The sequence below is a fragment of the Colossoma macropomum genome, unplaced genomic scaffold, assembly GCF_904425465.1.
Source record: "Colossoma macropomum unplaced genomic scaffold, Colossoma_macropomum, whole genome shotgun sequence".
Lineage (NCBI taxonomy): Eukaryota > Metazoa > Chordata > Actinopteri > Characiformes > Serrasalmidae > Colossoma > Colossoma macropomum.
Window position 1 is genome coordinate 2112236 of NW_023494785.1, and position 17854 is coordinate 2130089.

General features: G+C 38.8%; 1 protein-coding gene across 1 annotated transcript; it reads left to right on the forward strand.

Annotated features, from left to right (window-relative positions):
- The first annotated feature begins 1626 nt into the window (after window positions 1-1626).
- Window positions 1627-6193, forward strand: LOC118815315 (pentraxin fusion protein-like). Its single transcript, XM_036581354.1, has 3 exons — window positions 1627-2459; window positions 3758-3827; window positions 5376-6193. The coding sequence occupies exons 1-3, from the start codon at window positions 2457-2459 to the stop codon at window positions 5990-5992; spliced, it is 690 nt and encodes a 229-aa protein (XP_036437247.1). The 5' UTR covers window positions 1627-2456; the 3' UTR covers window positions 5993-6193.
- The last annotated feature ends 11661 nt before the right edge of the window (window positions 6194-17854 follow it).

Below are 17854 nucleotides of genomic sequence, written 5' to 3' on the forward strand. Positions count from 1 at the left end.
AAAACCACAAAAAATCTAGTCCTGTTCAAGACGAGGCCTTAATTAGTCTTGACATCCTTCCAGTACAAGTTACTGAAAAAAATCACAAAACGAGCCTATATGCACAAAAATAACTGCACCAAATTCAAATGATAATTCTTTCTCTTCTACTTATAAAGACGAATGTGGTATGGAATCTTTGCTTTTAATGCCAACACTACTTTGTAGTGCCTTCCTTGTTGTGTAAACCAAAATGAGCCCACACTGTAGGAGCAGGAGCTGGTCAAAGTCTTTTGGATTCAGCTGTTGGTGGTATCAATACTACTCAGGTAGGTTTGCTAATGCCAACATTAGCGGTGTGCCCTTTCGCTGCTTGTTTACATTGGAGTGGAAGAGTCTAATGGCTGAAGATGGATTAGCGGTTGGGGGTTTAAACACAACATGAATCAAGTCTGCTACAAATCTTTGCATGTAAACTATTAATTAAAAATAAATACTCTGTTTTTGAGAATTGATACAGTATCACAGAACATTATATTGCAGTACTCAAGAGTACCGATATTTTCTCACACTCCTAGTGTTTATGCACTTTTCTGCTGATATTAACAACAGTGTGGTGAACACCAGTGGTGTTAATAAAGACTACTTCTCGTAGCAGAAATCACAGCCTCTCCAATGTCTCCTTCTTCGCCAAGACGCTACAACGTCCACACAAATTTGAGGTCAGCGGTATTGATGTAGTAAACAACTTTGTCTTTTCCAAATGTGCAGATGGTGAAGAGCTACAGAACTATAAAAGCACAGAGGCGCACAGTTACCTTCATCACAACAAAAAAATAAAGGCGCAATATGATGTACTGTGTACACATTCAATCAAGTAAGTTCTTCAGTTCTGCTGGAAAAGGATCTCAGGTGACTCCTCATGAAGCTGATGGAGAGAACGCCAAGGCCCAGTCCCATTTCTTTTTACCCCTACCCCTTGTTTTCGAGTGTCACCCTAACCACTTGGAACTGAGTTACAGGGTAGTGGTTGAAATCTTCCCTCTGAAATGAGACCCTCAAATAAAAAGAGCATCACTTCATTAACAGCTACCAGCGCTGCTCTGTAGGCGACCTGCCAGTCTGCAGTGACCACAGAGGAGGGTAAAGTTCAGCTCCTCACTGCTGGGCTTAGTTACATTTAGGACATCATATGCCTTCAAAGAGGGGGGCAATTATTTATTATCACCCACCCCTAATTCTTCAGTGATATGAGGCTGAAGTCAGATATTCACCAGCTTCTTGTTTGAATTTTTCCATTCCACCTTAAATGGAGCAGCAGTTACATTCTGGCGCTTCAGGTGTCAGAACTGCTGGACTATTTAAGGTGGAACGGGACAGTTAGCTAGCCAGCTACTGAGACATTAGCATGCTATTAGCAATTTTTTATGCTTGTTATGTAGAAAACGACCATAATACACTGAAACGACATTAAACTAAGATAATACTGTGGTTATTGTAATTAACAGAGAAAATACTTACATTTATGGCTTTCTTTGGTCTCTTGTTCAGCCATCTTGCTGTTTTTTTTCTATTTTTTTTTTTTCATATCACTCTGTTTGGAGTCTCTGAAAAAAATCCGTTTGGAGGGTCATGTAGCCCCAACACTTCGCCCTCCCCCTCTATCTCAACAAGAATCAGGACACCCTACCCCTAGACATGAATGTGCAAAACAGAAGACAGATTGGATTCGTTTAACTCTAATAATGCCATGTGTGTTATTACACAGCTTTAATGACTGCACAGTTGTGGAAAACAGTTCAAATAAAGGAAATCTGCAGTGAGAAACTTTAGTGTAGCGTAGGAGGTGTTGAGGCAGGATGCAAGTGCGAGTTGCTTTTATTTAAGTGAGATTCAACAGCGTCCAAAAACACAGTGGCAGAGGTCAGTAGAACAGATAAATCCATGACAAGACAAAACAAATTAAAACAGAACTACACCAGAAATAAAAGCTACAATCAGAGAAAGAGGCAACAGGGTATACAGACAATGCAAGACAAAGGGACTGAGCAAACACAGGGGTATAAATACTAACACAGAAAACGAGAATCACCTGAGACCAATGAGAAGGTGGGGCTAGGAGACAAAGAACAGGTGAAGACAGATAGAGGAGCTAACATAACATCAAAAGCACATGTCACAAGTAAACAAAGGCACATGGCAGACATACAAAAACACACAGCACTGGGAAACCAAGAAATAGGCAAGAACAGAAAGAGCAGGACAAAAAGTGAACAGATGTTACATTTATACTGATGCTGTTCATGTGTATGTTTGAAAGAGAGAGTCTTTGATTAAGAGCATCAACTGACTGCTGGACTTCACACTGAGCCTTTTGTCTGTGTGATGATGTCACGCTGGTGCAAGGAGGATACAGGAGCCGCGTGCGTACCAGCGCTCAGATTTCCTGACGTGTTGATAAACAGCAAACACACATCATGGTGAGTATCTCTGCTTTTGATTCAAACTTCTTTGAACTATAATTACATTATGGTACATATATTATTCAAATGTATTATCCCTTTTTGGTGGACATCGGTCATTGTGTTACCTTAATCAGGGAGCGGACGGGTTTCAAACCTTTTTTGTGCTTGTTGTCGGTGATCATTCTTCCCAAAATACGTGTTAGTGTAACCTTTAATGTTTCCAGATGTAAAGATTTTCACCAAAGTGCATTAGTGTCTCCCGACTGAGTCTACTGAGTACTTGCAGTCCTTATGTGGTGACTTCATGATTTGAAATGCTTTTATTTTAGACATCTGAACCATGAGTGAAAATCCCACCTATAAATTGATTGCATATATCGTGGGGTCTAAAAGTCTGAGACTGTGTTGAAAGTCTGGGACTTTTTCATTTAAATCTGAAAATAAACAACAGAAAGTTTTAGAATTTCGAACAATTTAAAACAAAAAGCAAAATTATGTTTAATGAAAATTTAATATTAAAAAAAATAAAAAAAGGAAGAAATATTCAAGATTTGGCACTATTTCCAGGTCACTATTCAAAATTAAGCACATTTGAAAGGCCTTTGTGTATAAAGGTCAGTCATTTTTTAGTCTTATCTTTTCCATTGAAGTTTGTGTTCAGACAGACTTGTGGAGTTTAGCTAGAGTGGACACTGTCATTAGATCATACAGTATACAATTATTAATAAATTCTAAAAATTCATTTATTTGTTTAAAAAATTAAAACATGCAATATAAAATTTGCCACAACCTTCACACAGACTGCATTATATATCGCTGCTGTCAGAAGAAAACCTCGTATCTCCATTTTTGTCGTTTTCAGTTTTTGAGATATTTTGAAAATGCCTGTTGCTCTTTACATTGTGTGTAAATTTCATGATGAATGGACCAAAAGAAACGACCCAAAATGACTTGGAAAAACGCCTGGTTCCATTGACTTACATTAAAAGTCAAGTAGGTTTTTTCCTTCTCCTGTAAACTTACCATTTTGGAGATATGAGGTTTTGTTCTGACAGCAGTGATATGTTTATGTTAAATTTCGCAAATAAACAGTAGCTGTGTATTAAAATGTGTAGAATGGTGTCTCTGTAGAGGGCGTTTTCACTTATTTACACTCCAGAGAATCAACAAAACGTGTCACTTGACCAGGAGTGCCCAAACGTCTGCATGTGACCGTTTAAAATGTGACGTTACTGGTGATAAGACACTCCATCTTGTGATCTGTTGCTGAAATGTATTCAGCCTGTATGTGTGTGTCTGTGTGTGCTGCTCAGGCCTGCTGCAGGATGGTGCCTACTGTTGTCCTGCTGCTCTGCATCGTCTCCCTGGCTTTGGGCGCTGAAGGTGGGCGTGTTTTAATGATATTGGTCAACGATGTTAATCACTGTTGTTTACTCATATTAACAGGTATGACGCCTGAGCCGGTCTGCTGTGTGATTGGTTTTTTGATAAACTGTAGAGTAAGCATGGTTTGGTTGGAGCAGAGCAGTGAGTTGTGTTTTTTAAAAGAAAAGTTTTTGTATGACCCTGTCCAGTTATAATGTTGCCAAAGCACTGAAATTTGTTTATAATAAACAGTCAACACACACACACACACACACACACACACACACACACACACACACACACACACACAGTGCACACACTTAATTTTACGTATTTTATTGATATTATTTCTGAATTAACTATGCTCATGGTTCATGGTTCACATTCATTTTTTTTCTTTTTGAACTTAATTTTTGAACTTGAAGTATCTGGCTCGGTTATGTGTATATCTCCATTGAAAATGTTTAGGATAAGTTGGAGTGATGGAGCTCCACTGAACCCCTTTGGGATGAGTTGGAGCTCCATTGAACACCTTTGGGATGAGTTGCAGTGATTATGCTCCGCTGAACACCTTTGGGATGAGTTGGAGTGATTAAGCTCCATTGAACACCACTGGGGTTAGTCGGAGTGGTGAAGCTCCATTGAACACCTTTAAGATAAGCTGGAACAATGACATTTTGTAGATCCCATAACATTTTACAGCTAATTTGTGAGCATTGTTTTAAATCTTTGTGCTCATTTACACAATTCAAATGCTTTCCACTCCCTCCAAATCAACATATGCATTTTTGTCTGACCTTGTCGGTTCATTTTGCTGCAAAAGTTATAGAAAGTATTCCTTCTCTTCCTTTGGTTTACCCATATTACAAAAAATACTATGCAAAATGATCATTAACCATTTACAGAACAACATGCAAGCAAAGAGGAGAAATTTTGTTATGCTGATAGATGTTTTACAGGAACATCTCAGTCTGGCAGCCACATTGGAGTCTATTCCTAAATGATTTTTGGAATTTCTCTTATTTGCTATTCTCCTGGCTGGCTCGCCAAAACGAAAAAAATGAAATCTTGATAGGACCACAAATAAATTAAATGGAATTTGGGGACCAACTCCATATTGAAACCATTGATTTCGGAGGACAACAAGGTGTTTGGATGATATACTGTTTTTGGTTTTTGATAAATAGATGTACTTTATAGACCCCTATGTGGAAATTTGGGTGCTATGGAACAACATGGAACATTTTTTTACATTTTTAAAAACTAAAAATAAATAACAGTACATGACTGAAGTGCCCTTGAGCAAGACACCTAACCCCCAACTGCTCCCCTTGCACTGTGGATAGGGCTGCCCATCACTCTGGGCAAGTGTGCTCACTGCCCCCTAGTGTGTGCATTTGCTAGTGTGTATGTGGTGTTTCACTGCACAGATGGGTTAAATGTGGAGGTGAATTTCCCTGTTGTGGGACTAATAAAGGGTAATTTAACTTAATACTCACAATAAATATGTTTCTACTTTTTTTTTCTCTTTCTCACTTACAATCACTCTCCCTCTCTCTGTGTTAGTGGGCCTGAGTGGTAAGGTGTTGCTGTTCCCGTATGAGACAGACTTCAGCTTTGTGAAGCTCACACCCCAGAAGCCCTTGGGCCTGTCTGCGTTCACTCTATGTATGCGGGTGGCCACCGAGCTGCAGGGAGAGCGGCAGATCATCCTGTTTGCCTACCGCACCCCCGACTACGATGAGCTAAACGTGTGGCGCGAGAAAGACGGCCGCATTTCCTTCTACCTGAGCGGAGACGGCGCTTTCTACCATCTGCCTCCGCTCTCCACCTTCCGCACGCACCTGTGCCTCACTTGGGCGTCCCGCACCGGCCTGGCGGCTTTCTGGGTGGATGGACGGCGCAGCGCCCTGCAGGTCTACAAACCGGGTCACAGCATCCGAGACCGCGGGACCGCCCTGCTGGGACAGGACCCGGACAAGCACCTGGGAGACTTCGAGGCAGTGCAGAGCTTTGCCGGCGAGATCACAGATGTGAACATGTGGGATTATGTGCTGTCAGGCAGCCAGATTAAAGCGCTGTACTTCAACCAGAGGCAGCGCGTCCCACGAGGAAACGTCTTCGATTGGAGCTCCATCGAGTATGAAATCCATGGAAACGTGATGGTAGTGCAAGATGACTGACTACACCCGGTCGACGTAGTGAACACACGCTCACACTCGCACTCACACTCACACACGTGTTGGCACGAGATTGTAGCTCTAACAGTTTGTCTTCTGAGCTCAAATGTTTAATGTGTTGACCCTTATTATTGTCGCTTCCCTGTATTATATAAATATAATAACTTATTCTCTAATAAATGACTTAGTCGTGTAATGAATTACTTTCATGTTTGATGCAATTTGTTGATTTTTATGATTTACATGAACGTCTGAATTGGCCATTTGCTAAATTTGGACAAGTCCAGAAATACTTTGGTTACTGTTGCTGCGTCTGTCTAACCTTCGCCTTGGTATCATCCATAGCACTCATGCTAACACACTCAGAAGTTGCAGTTGTTCAAAGGAAAGATTAAAAGCACAGATTTGTAATTATTATTGTTCAAAAATAAATTGGATTTTCAAGACATTTAATGCAGACATATATTCTGAGGCACTGACAAAATATGAATACAGACTAATGTGAAGTAATAAAGAAAAGAAACCAGAAACCATGTTTACGTTAATCTTACCAATGAGATAATTAAGCTATTGCATGTTAAAGCAGTCAGTTTTCATGTCTAATTAAAAGGGGATTTAAATGACTGAAGCTGCCCCTTCAGATGAGCTAATGCTGGTGGAGTGGAGATTAAGATTGCTCTTTTTATCATTAAATATTATATTAAAATGAGTGAAATACAGTAACCCAGCCAGAGTTTAGCTTACCTTAAAGCCATTAGTTCTGACATAAAGACTCAGGAGGCAGAAGTGAAGGAGGACAAATTTTTATATTCTGAATGGAATATTACAAGTCGAAAGAAAACAGTTCAGTAGAAATTAAAGCGCCTTTGGTGTAGGCCCCGTCCTTGGTCCAGGTCTTGGAGCGTCAAGACCCTGCCTGATAGAGACAGCAGGGGTGTAGCCTACCCACCAGACAACTGGACAGGGACCAAATTGGTGGTGGTGGGCAGGAAGGAGGGGAAAGTCAAAACATAGGCACCTGAAAGCAGCAGAATAGGTACGTAAATTGAGTAGGCCAGTGATTGGTCAGGAGTAATGAATAAATGATGAGTCTTCCTGGCAGAACATTTGCTAAAGCTTCCATTAGTTTTAGTCCATTAGCTGTGAGTTTGCTCTACAGCTTCGGTTTAATCCAAACATTCTTCGGTTTCAGGAATAAAATATAAAAACAGCAGCACCTTCCAGATGATCAGGATCGCCTGTGTCAGTCATTATACACTCTTCAGTCACACCTTTCCACTGTTTTTAGTCTAATAACTATATAACTTACTGCCGCTGTGGAAGTCTAGAGAGGCCATGAGGTAGGTAACTTATTTTTCTTCTGATATAAAGATTATCAAGTTATCTCAAGGAAACAACTTGAGATCGCAAGACAACCCCGTACTGCCACTGCCCTTTTTCCTCCAATTGCAGGAGGAAGCAGCGCTCAGAGACAGCCGTGGTTGTCTGTAAGACATGTCAATGTATGTAAAGGATGTCCCGTCTGTAGAGGCAAGAAGTCTTGGTGTGGTTCTGGATGGCCAGTTATCGTTCTTGACTCACATTGTGAACCTAACTCGGTCATGCAGATTTCTTCTGTTCAACATCCGGAGGATCCGACCCTTTCTCAGTCGAGAGGCCACCCAGGTGCTAGTGCCGTCTCTTGTCATCTCAAGGCTTGACTACTGCAACTCGCTCTTGGCTGGTCTTCCAATGCGGCCATCAGGCCTCTGCAACTCATCCAGAATGCAGCAGCACGGCTCGTCTTCAATCTCCCCAAGTTCAGCCACGTCACCCCACTGCTGCGCTCCCTTCACTGGCTTCCTGTAGCTGCACGCATCAGATTTAAAACCCTTATGCTTGCCTACAAAGCCAAAAATGGACCAGCCCCTCCCTGCCTGATGGCAATGGTGAAATCTCGAACTGTACCACGAGCCCTTCGAGCTTTGAGTACAGCTCGGCTTGACCCGCCATCCTTCAAGGCTCTCGGAAGGCAAGCATCAAGACTGTTCTCTGTACTGGCACCCAGGTGGTGGAACGAACTCCCACTGGCTGTCCGAACAGCAGAGTCTCTCGCTGTCTTCAAACACAGACTGAAGACCGTCTGTTTATACAGCACTTAAATGAGCACTGAGTTAAGTATTGACTGTAATGTATTGTACAGCACTTATGTATTGTATTGTATTGTATTGTAGTGTATTGTATTGTATTGTAGTGTATTGTATTGTATTGTATTGTATTGTATTGTATTGTATTGTATTGCACTGTTCTGTGTTTAACTCTGTTCCTTTTTCTCTGGGTGTCAATAATGACTTTCTGATTCTAGCAGTGTCTGAGCTCAGGACTGACTTTCTCTCTCTAACCTATTGGTAACTAGCGAAGATACTTCCTCTGGACAGACAAAGCACTTTTTGTAAGTCGCTCTGGATAAGAGCGTCTGCTGAATGCTGTAAATGTAAATGTAAAGGATGTTGTTCTTTCTGCAGAACACAACAATGAAAACTTTTCATTAAATTCACACCAGTGAGTGTCATGAAGTGCAACAGTGGTAAGAAAAGAGCAAGAGGAAGAGAAACTGAGAGAAACCAAGACTCAAAGGGGAACCCATCCTCCTCTGGTCGACACCAGATAGCAAACAATAACACATGAGCAAAATGAACAGAGGATAAGATTTTACAATTAATATACATTATTGAATGTAGAGAAGAAGAAGAAAAAAAGAGACCAGTCTGTGATTGGACAGAAGTGTGCAGATTAACCAGTGATTACTGATGAATTACATTCACACAGCAGGTAAAAGTGGCCCAAATCTGATTTTCTCACTATATCCAATATATTTTTTGTTTGGCTGTTCAGATTATCTTTTAAATGTGATCTGTCATCAGTCTGAACGGATCAGCTCCTGAACTGACCCGCATGCGCAAAAGAACAACGTGTCACGCTGCTTCATGTTGCTTCACATGGTGCGCCTATCCAGAGGTGAACAATCATGACTTCCAATGAACACCAGTCACTCCAAGACCTTTCAGTTTCATCTTTGCCAGCGTCACAGGAGCCATCATGAAGCTTCATTGACTGACAGCTGGGCTCATCACCCACAATGTATTCCAGCTCGCCGTTGAAAGTGCAAGTTATTCGGACACGGCCACTCCTTCGGTTCATGTCCTCGGATTCTTTTAAACTTGCTTTTAGACTTTTTTCTTGACGCTGCAGCCTCGTTCTCCTACGGCTTCATTTAGTCATTTCTTTCACAATCTTTTCGAACGCGAAGGGGTTTGAATAAATCTCTTCTAATTTTTTGGTACAGAAACAAACAACATTTGAAGAAAAAGATCAGATTTGGGCCACTTTTGCTTTGTTCACACAGCAGGTAAAAGTGGCCCAAATCCGATCTTTTTCTCTAATGTGACACAGATGTGTCTCTGTGTGTCAGTGTGAACAGATAAACACACTGAATCTGACATTTTCAATTCCGATTTGAGACGTTTTCATATGTGGTACTGAAATCTGATACGTATCAGATCTGCGGCGATGCGACTCAGTATGAACAGCCAGATCGGAATTCATGCGTCAATCCAACTCCACATTCGTCATGATTATGCGCTGCTGAAACCTCTAGGCTGATGCTTCTGTACCAAAATATTAGAAGAGACTCATCGCGACCGCTCTGTGTTTGAAGAGATTTCTAAAGAAATGTCCGAACGCAGCCGCAGGAGAACGAGGCTGCAGCGTCAAAGAACAGCTAAAAGTCTGAAAGCAGAGTTTAAAGAATCCGAGGACGCGAACCAAAGAAGTGACCGCGCCCTTTTTACGGCTTGAACACATTCTGGGTGATGAGCCCAGCTGTCAGTCAGTGAAGCTTCATGATGGCTCCTGTGATGCTGGTGAAGATGAAGCTGATCCTCCGAGAGCGACTGGCGTTCGCTGGCGGTCGTGATTGTTTACCTCTGGATGAGCCGTGAAGCAGCGTGAAGCTCAGTTCTTTTACACATGAGGCTTAGTTTAGGAGCTGATCTGTTCAGACTGATGTCACATACAGATCACATTTAAAAGATACTGTGAACAGCCAAATAAAAAAATCAGATTTGGGCCACTTTTACCCGCTGTGTAAACGTAGCCTTAGAGGCCTATCAGAGTAACACTGAGAAACAGATCTATGAGAATCAGTTACTGCTGAAAATCAGTAACTACTCAAAGATAAAGGTTGAAAGGTAATGTTTTTAATTTGTTTTGGACTGTAGCTTGAATTTGAATATTAATTGTCATGACAGATTTTGTCCACTAACATAACAATGACAACTGACCGTACATAATCACACCATGACAACTGACATAAACCTACATAGACATAAGCCATTTTCAAAAATGTTCTATATACAACCATCTACAGCACCCACAGCATGTTATTATCAAGATTGCAGAGCACTGTAGCACCATGATGGTGTGTTAGATGTGTAGGCACTTCACGTGTCTCCAAGAAAGCACATGCTGGCCTCACCCTGCTAGCCTGGTAGCATCATGTGATAGAGGGAAAACTGGCTAGCAGGTCAAAGCTGGGAAGGTTGGGAGGAAAATTAGGGAAAAGAAAAAGATTTAACAGTGCATTTGGTACCTTTAATGTGCACGTGCTGCTTATGTAGTTGTTTCTTAAAGTTATAGTTTCTTGCACACTGTACAACAACTAGTTAGCTAGCATTAGCAGCGAAGACCTTAATGTTGCTTTATGTGCTCAGCAGAGCCTTTTCTTTACCTTTTGCAAAGCTGTAATCACAGAATCTTGGTGTTTGTTTGCATTGTAGTCAGAATCAGGAAGCTTGTGTGTGTGTGTGTGTGTGTGTGTGTGTGTGTGTGTGTGTGTGTGTGTGTGTGTGTGCTAAAGCATTGCTGCAGTTAGTCAGCATAACTTAGGCTGAAAAATTGTCCACAATGCAAGCAGCGCTTACACATGTGAGCAAAAGTCTATGGCCTGATCAAATTGGTGGACTACTAAGAGACAACAATATAATGACTAGGACAATAAAATAAGTAAATGACAACATGGTACATTCAAAACAAATTATTTTACAGAAATGTTATAACAACTTAAAATGCTAAAGAAAATGTAAACTTATAAAATATACAACTTCACAAAGTACTTTTCAGGAATACTAAAACAAGCAAGTATAGAAAGGAGACTAAGTATAAGCAGGAACAGAGAATAAAATAAAGATTGAATTAAAAATAAGACATAATATAGGCTAAGCATATTGAAAAAAGAGAATTCTACTGAATTCATTCAGTTCAGGGTGATTTGATATGAAATGCTCTGTTTTAGAGAATCGTCCACAGTGGTAGTGATGGGAACCAGACGTCTGAAGGGTTTACTTGTTGATCCAAAATATGCTTCATAACTCACGTTTTGCGCTAACACTCAACAAAGGATTTCCAATGCTAAATGTGAAGTGATGCAGATCCACTAGTGACCAGAAGATGTCGCCACTGTATATAAAATGACCCACATGCTTGGACAGAGATGTTCGGTCCACATGGTCCGAACACTGCTTCATTTATTGTTTCTTCATTTTTGCTAGATTTTCTTACAGTTTGAGTGTTTAATTATACAGCTGAAAGTCTCTATGTTGACTTGGTCAGTTTGGTCAGTGGGAGATGGATTCACATGTTACTGATATTGATCTGGACACAGATTAGACAGGAGATGTATGAGCAGGAGGCTGATGTATATTATGGCCTAAGAGTATGTTGTCCTGTGTATCCATGCTTTAGGCTTAATCAGTGTTACAACACGTAATCTGAGATTACAACATCTGAAGTTATTGTTAATCCGGAGACCCAATTCACTGCATGGTTTTATCTTTTACCTTAAATGCACTTCGTTTAACTCCTCAGATAATGACCGCGCCCTTCATGAGCTGAGTGAGTCATGTGATTGGATCAGAATTGTAACGCTCTGAATGTAGGACCTATTTTTTCTCAATAACTTAACACATTTTATAGGGATGCAGTGATATGGAAACTGTGTGCCGATGCTGATACATAAACATTTATAAAATGTGGAAATTAGCATTATAGAGAAATAAATGTGTTTTTTGTTTAGTTACAAATGCAGTAAAATGAATAAAATGCAGATATTTTAGTGCGGTAACCCACACTCTTAAAAAGATGGTCCTTTGAGGGTTCTTTAATAAGGACAACGGCTCTTGGCATGGAGAAATAGTTCTTCAGATTGATGGAAAATGTGTTGTATATGGTTCTATGGTTCTGCTATAGTTATGATGTCAAGCTTGTAACAATAGCAGAACCCTTTTTGGTGCTATATAGAACCATATACAACACATTCTCCATCAATCTGAAGAACCATTTCACCATGCAAAGAACCATTTAAGCATGCCATGGTTCTTTGAGTCTTCATGATTCTGTAGATTCTTAGAATCACTGCCTTTATTAAAGAACCGTTGAATCACTTCTGCTGTTCTGGAGCTTAATAAATACATGTATAAAACACAAGTTAAAATATCACTCAAATCCAAATCTGTCTATTTTTTAAGGAATTATCTGCTGATACTGTTATGATTCTGATAACTTTGTGTCCCCAATATTTTGCTTGCACACTGAAAAATGAAGTAATAAAGATGTGTGGCAAAATTCTTTGCATACTTTTGACTCTTTATTTTTTCTCCTTACATTATTATACATACAGCTATATGCAAACGTTTGAACACCCCAGCCAGATGACATGTTTTGTTGAATCATTTTGTACTAAAGTGGCATTTTCTGAGTTTAACATATTGGTAAAAACGTGCTAGAACTTTTGCACAGGACACATCTTATGTTTTATTCTTTTCTCTAATAAGATAAATTCAGTAACTAAACAGTAACTGTGCATTAAAATGTGCAGACGTGTGATCTCTGGAGAAACTGTGTTCATTTATTTACACTCAGAAACATGTCATTTGACCAGGGGCGCCCAAACTTTTGCATATGACTGTATGTTTGTGTCTGCAGGTCAGTGTCCAACTGTTCTTCTTATGCCTGCTGCCCTGCATTAGTGCCACAGCCTCACTTCATGCACATGTACACTCGCCTCACCTCACTCTGCAGAGTGAACACACGTCTGAGTGTTTGTGCAGCTACAGGCGCTTTATGGCTGTTTACACTGTTTACAAACCGAACCTCGAAAAGAATAAATCAAAATTCCAGCATTTTCCCAGAATCGCTGTATTATAAACTGTTTAAGATGTAAACAGAGTCATTCAGAGTGGTTTGGTGTGAAACGCTCTGTTCTAGATAAACTTACAGAACCAGAACTGTTCACAGTGGTGGTGATAGGAACCAGACGTCCACCTCTAAAAGCTCCCTCACAGAAAGTTACTACATGAAATGGTTATGAATTCACTGCCTGATGACTGAGACACTGTTTTATGATAGATTTGAGAGGATTTAGGTCAAAGACATATTTTAATAATCATATTTTTGTGGAGGGATATATACAGGAAATTGTGAGACAAAATGTTGTAGTCACGGTGACCCCTGTTTCCTAGCAATGATCTATATATATATATATATATATATATATATATATATGTGTGTGTGTGTGTGTGTGTGTGTGTGTGTATGTGTGTGTGTGTGTGTGTGTGTGTGTGTGTGTATATAGTATTGTATTATATTATGTTATATTATTATATTTTATATATATTCACACGTGTGGAATACCTAATCTTTGTTTATATATAAAAAGCTGATTTAGACTCATGTATATGGACATATTCATAGAATAAACATCATAAATAAAGACATATTTATAGAATAAACATCATAAATGACTGATCAACAACAGTATTTATTTTAATATGTTTTAATTTACCATTTATAGAACAGTTTCACTTCAAAAACGTGTCATTTTATAACTCAGGAAATTCTTTGTATGTCTTTGATTATTGAAATCGCAGGTGGGAGACATGAATAAGTGTAATGTTTTTACCCAAAATATACTTCATTATATTTAGCAATTATTTTATATGTGAAAAATGACACAGTAATAAAATAATGTCAGTGCTTCATGCCTAAACAAACATGTCAGTGCTGTTGGAAACAAAACGTTGTATCTCCATTTTTTTGTTTTGCTTTTTTTTTTTTGTTTTTTAATTTTTTTCAGAGGATTTGAAGAGGCCAGCTGCACCTCACACTGAGTCAAACATCCATGATGAATGAAGCAATAAAAATGCTCCAAACTTCCATCCAAAGTTTTTTTTCTTCTCCTGTGAAACTTCCTTTCCTGGAGATGTGAGAGTTCTGACAGCTTTGTGTTCTTTAGGACTATCATTCAAACTGGAACCATGTTTAAATCTGTATATCTAACCTTAAACTCAGATGTTAGTAACATATATAAGAGAAGCCATGATGTATGTCAGTGGTCATTTATCTAATACTGGTCACTGTTTCTCTGCTTCATCTCAGTGAGGCTGTTAATGAGCACGGCCGGGTTTCCCACAAGCACTGCGGCACAGAGGGGACTGTTAAATGGTAGAGCGAGCATCACGCTGACCACTCTCTCTACCAGGTATGATGAGGTTAACAGTAAGATGCTTCTGGGAAACTGATTAGTCGGATCAGGTGAGAAAACTCCGAAATGTAGAGAGCAGAGCTCAGAAACTCTGACCTATATTATATAAATGAATGTTTTGGACCAAAAATACTCAAACATGTCTGTTAATATGATCATTCTAATTGTTATGGAATTATTTCTGCTTAATTTCACTTAAAAATATCATTATATACAGAGATTTGTGGTTTATCAACCAGAAATAGAAACATACAGGAACAGGAAATAATTAACAGTGTTATTATTATTATTATTATTATTATTATTATTATTATTATTATTATTATTTCTATCACTAAGGCAAATGGATAGTACAGTAAGCTAATATCTGTTCATGGACATCTGTTATTGGCATTATCAGTGTAGAGACACAAAGGTTTACTCCAATCTGTTGAAATACTGTGTTTTGGTGCTCTTTTTAAAGACTGTAATGTTTTCCTCTCACAGAAACTTCAACTGGCGATTGATCAATAAAACATTGTTGACTAAACTAATAATGACTGTGAAAATAGTGAAAATCTGTGTCGTCATGTATACAGTGTGAGTAAACAGAAATGACTGTATTAGAAAAAAGCAAAGCAAAACTAAACAAACACATAAAAGCTAAACTCTGTATATAAATTACTTAACTACCTAAACTAATAACAGAAATGACCTACATAAACTAAGAACACTGACTCTGAGCCAAGTTACACAACAAACAGTTACAAATAATATAGAGTAATGTGTGTAGATGTAAAAAAAAAATAATAATATAACTATAAAACACACGTAGGATGATTGTAATTTAGAAAAGAGGATTTCTTGGAGTAAAAGCATGATCTAAAAGTGAAAGGGTAAAAAACAAATCGATCATCTAAAGAAAATGTTACATACATACACATATATATATATATATATATATATATATATATATATATATATATATATATATATATATATATATATATATATTATACCTTTTAATGTAAGTCAATGGAACCAGATTTTTTTCGAAATAATTTTGGGCCTTTTTTGGTCAAACCATCATAAAATGTACAGTAACAGGCATTTTTTCAAATTATCTCAAAAACTGAAAAAGGACAAAAATGGAGTTATATTTATATGAATTATATTTACTAAATTTAACACACAGAAAAAAAAATATACAAATGTGGCCTTTGCAAACATTGTGACACATTTTATATTGAATATGTGAAACTCAGCAAATAAATTGAAATTATACACTAAAATTTGCCATATTTGGGTGTGTTTTCTGTAGAGAATGTGTTAACTTATTTACACTTAGAAAAAGATCATCTTCACTGACAGTGTTCAAATAAGGATTATGTTCTGATCTATTTAAACCCAAGGCATTGACTGAAATAATCATAAGCTAAATAAATACCAAATAATCATTTAAAAGGTACTTTCTATTGAGATGTATCTGTCCCAAACCCCAACCCCTAAATTTACATTTCTGAAAATAATACTTAATAACACTCAATGTGACCTGTCCAGGGTGTTTCCTGCCTTCCGCCCAATACTGCTGGGATAGGCTCCAGCTCCCCCCGTGACCCAGAAGGATAAATCAGTTTGGAACATGAAAAATTGTCACTACCGAAACACAGATTTTCTGCAATTAAGTAAACTTTTTAGTGTTTTAATGTAAAATATGATGATTTTCTGTGTGAACAGCTGTTCAAAGCTGTATTTGTTGAGTTTTTGAGTTCAAAATGAGCTAAAATTGTCACTACAGAAACAGTCACTACTGAAACATCTGGTAAAGTTTGGTAGAGTTATGATTGTTTAGGAAAGACAAAATGTAATGTTCAGTCATTAGTTTTAATAAAATAAACATAATTAAGGTTTAGAGTCACTCGAAAAGGATTTTAGTCTAAAGTCCAAAATCAGTTAAAAGTCCCAAATGTGTTTCAGCTCTGACTTTAAATCAGTTCGATGAAACGATTCATATATATCACATCATATTACACACACACACACATACACACACACACACACACACACATACATAGATATAGATATAGATATAGATATAGCGCTGCTGTCAGAACAAAACCTCGTTTCTCCATTTTTGTCATTTTGCAGTTTTGCCTGTTATCTTTTACATTGTGTGTAAATTTCATGATGTATGTAGACGTGTGTGTGTGTGTGTGTGTGTGTGTGTATATATATATATATATATATTAGATAGATAGATAGATAGATATAGGGATCATTTTATCTATCTATCTATCTATCTATATATATATATATATATATATATATATATATAGTTCAACTCCTCCTCCCTCACTCTCGTTCATACAACTCGCTCGTGTTACTGAGTTGAATGCATGAATGTCTTTTGGTATTTCTTATGTGTGTGTGTGTGTGTGTGTGTGTGTGAGTGTGTGAGTGTGTGTGTGTGGTGGGCATGTGTCTGCGTGTGTGTGTGCTGGTGAAATGTCTTCCACTCGACAGGAGAGAGAAAGAGAGAGAGAGCGAGAGAGAGAGGGACGGCGGGCGAGCCGGTGGGGCAGACAGCAGGAGTGAGTGTGTGGTGTAGAGAGACAGCAGGAGAACGTTCTGGATCCCTTCAAGCAACTCCAAATAGATTTCCAGGCAAAACATATTTGCATAAGTGAGTTGGGGCGTGTGTGTGTGTGTGTGTGTGTGTGTGTGTGTGAGTGTGTGTGTGTGTGTGTGTGTGTGAGCAGATGGAGTGTTCTTTAGGCCGTCCTGCTGAAATCCCATCTGATTAAAATATGGGCTCGAGATCCGCCCTGCCGTGGCCTAAAACGAGCTGAACACACGCTCACACACACGTTCTCCAAAATCCAGAACCTTCAACTACACAAGGGTTCAGACAGGCATGTGCACAGACAGACCCCAGAGGGGGGCTCGAGCCCCTGCCCTTTTACCCTCGCACTGTACGAGCGTCCTCTTCATCAGCGCGTAGAATAATCATGTTTTATATGGCCATTCTTAAAGACACAGGAATAGAGCTGGTGGGCCAGCTTCATTGCTCTTGAGCGCCCCTTCTGGTGCAGTACTATCACATGTGGAGATTTCATCTCAGTAACTACAACATCATACATGTGCATCAACCACAACGCTATGAATTCCACTAATAAAACACTGATTATCTCTTTAACCCTTTAAGGCTGATACGAAAAAAGTGTCCGTTTCTTCTGTTTAATCTGCTCTTCTCCATTAATCACATGATCTCTCAGTGCTGGTGTTGTGTTTATTTTGACATGTAAAGA

Bases quoted from the DNA above. Each gene is read 5' to 3' on its own strand.
- LOC118815315 (XM_036581354.1), top strand. The intron at 3,828-5,375 runs GTGGGCGTGTTT...TCTCTGTGTTAG, and splicing joins CCTGGCTTTGGGCGCTGAAG to TGGGCCTGAGTGGTAAGGTG.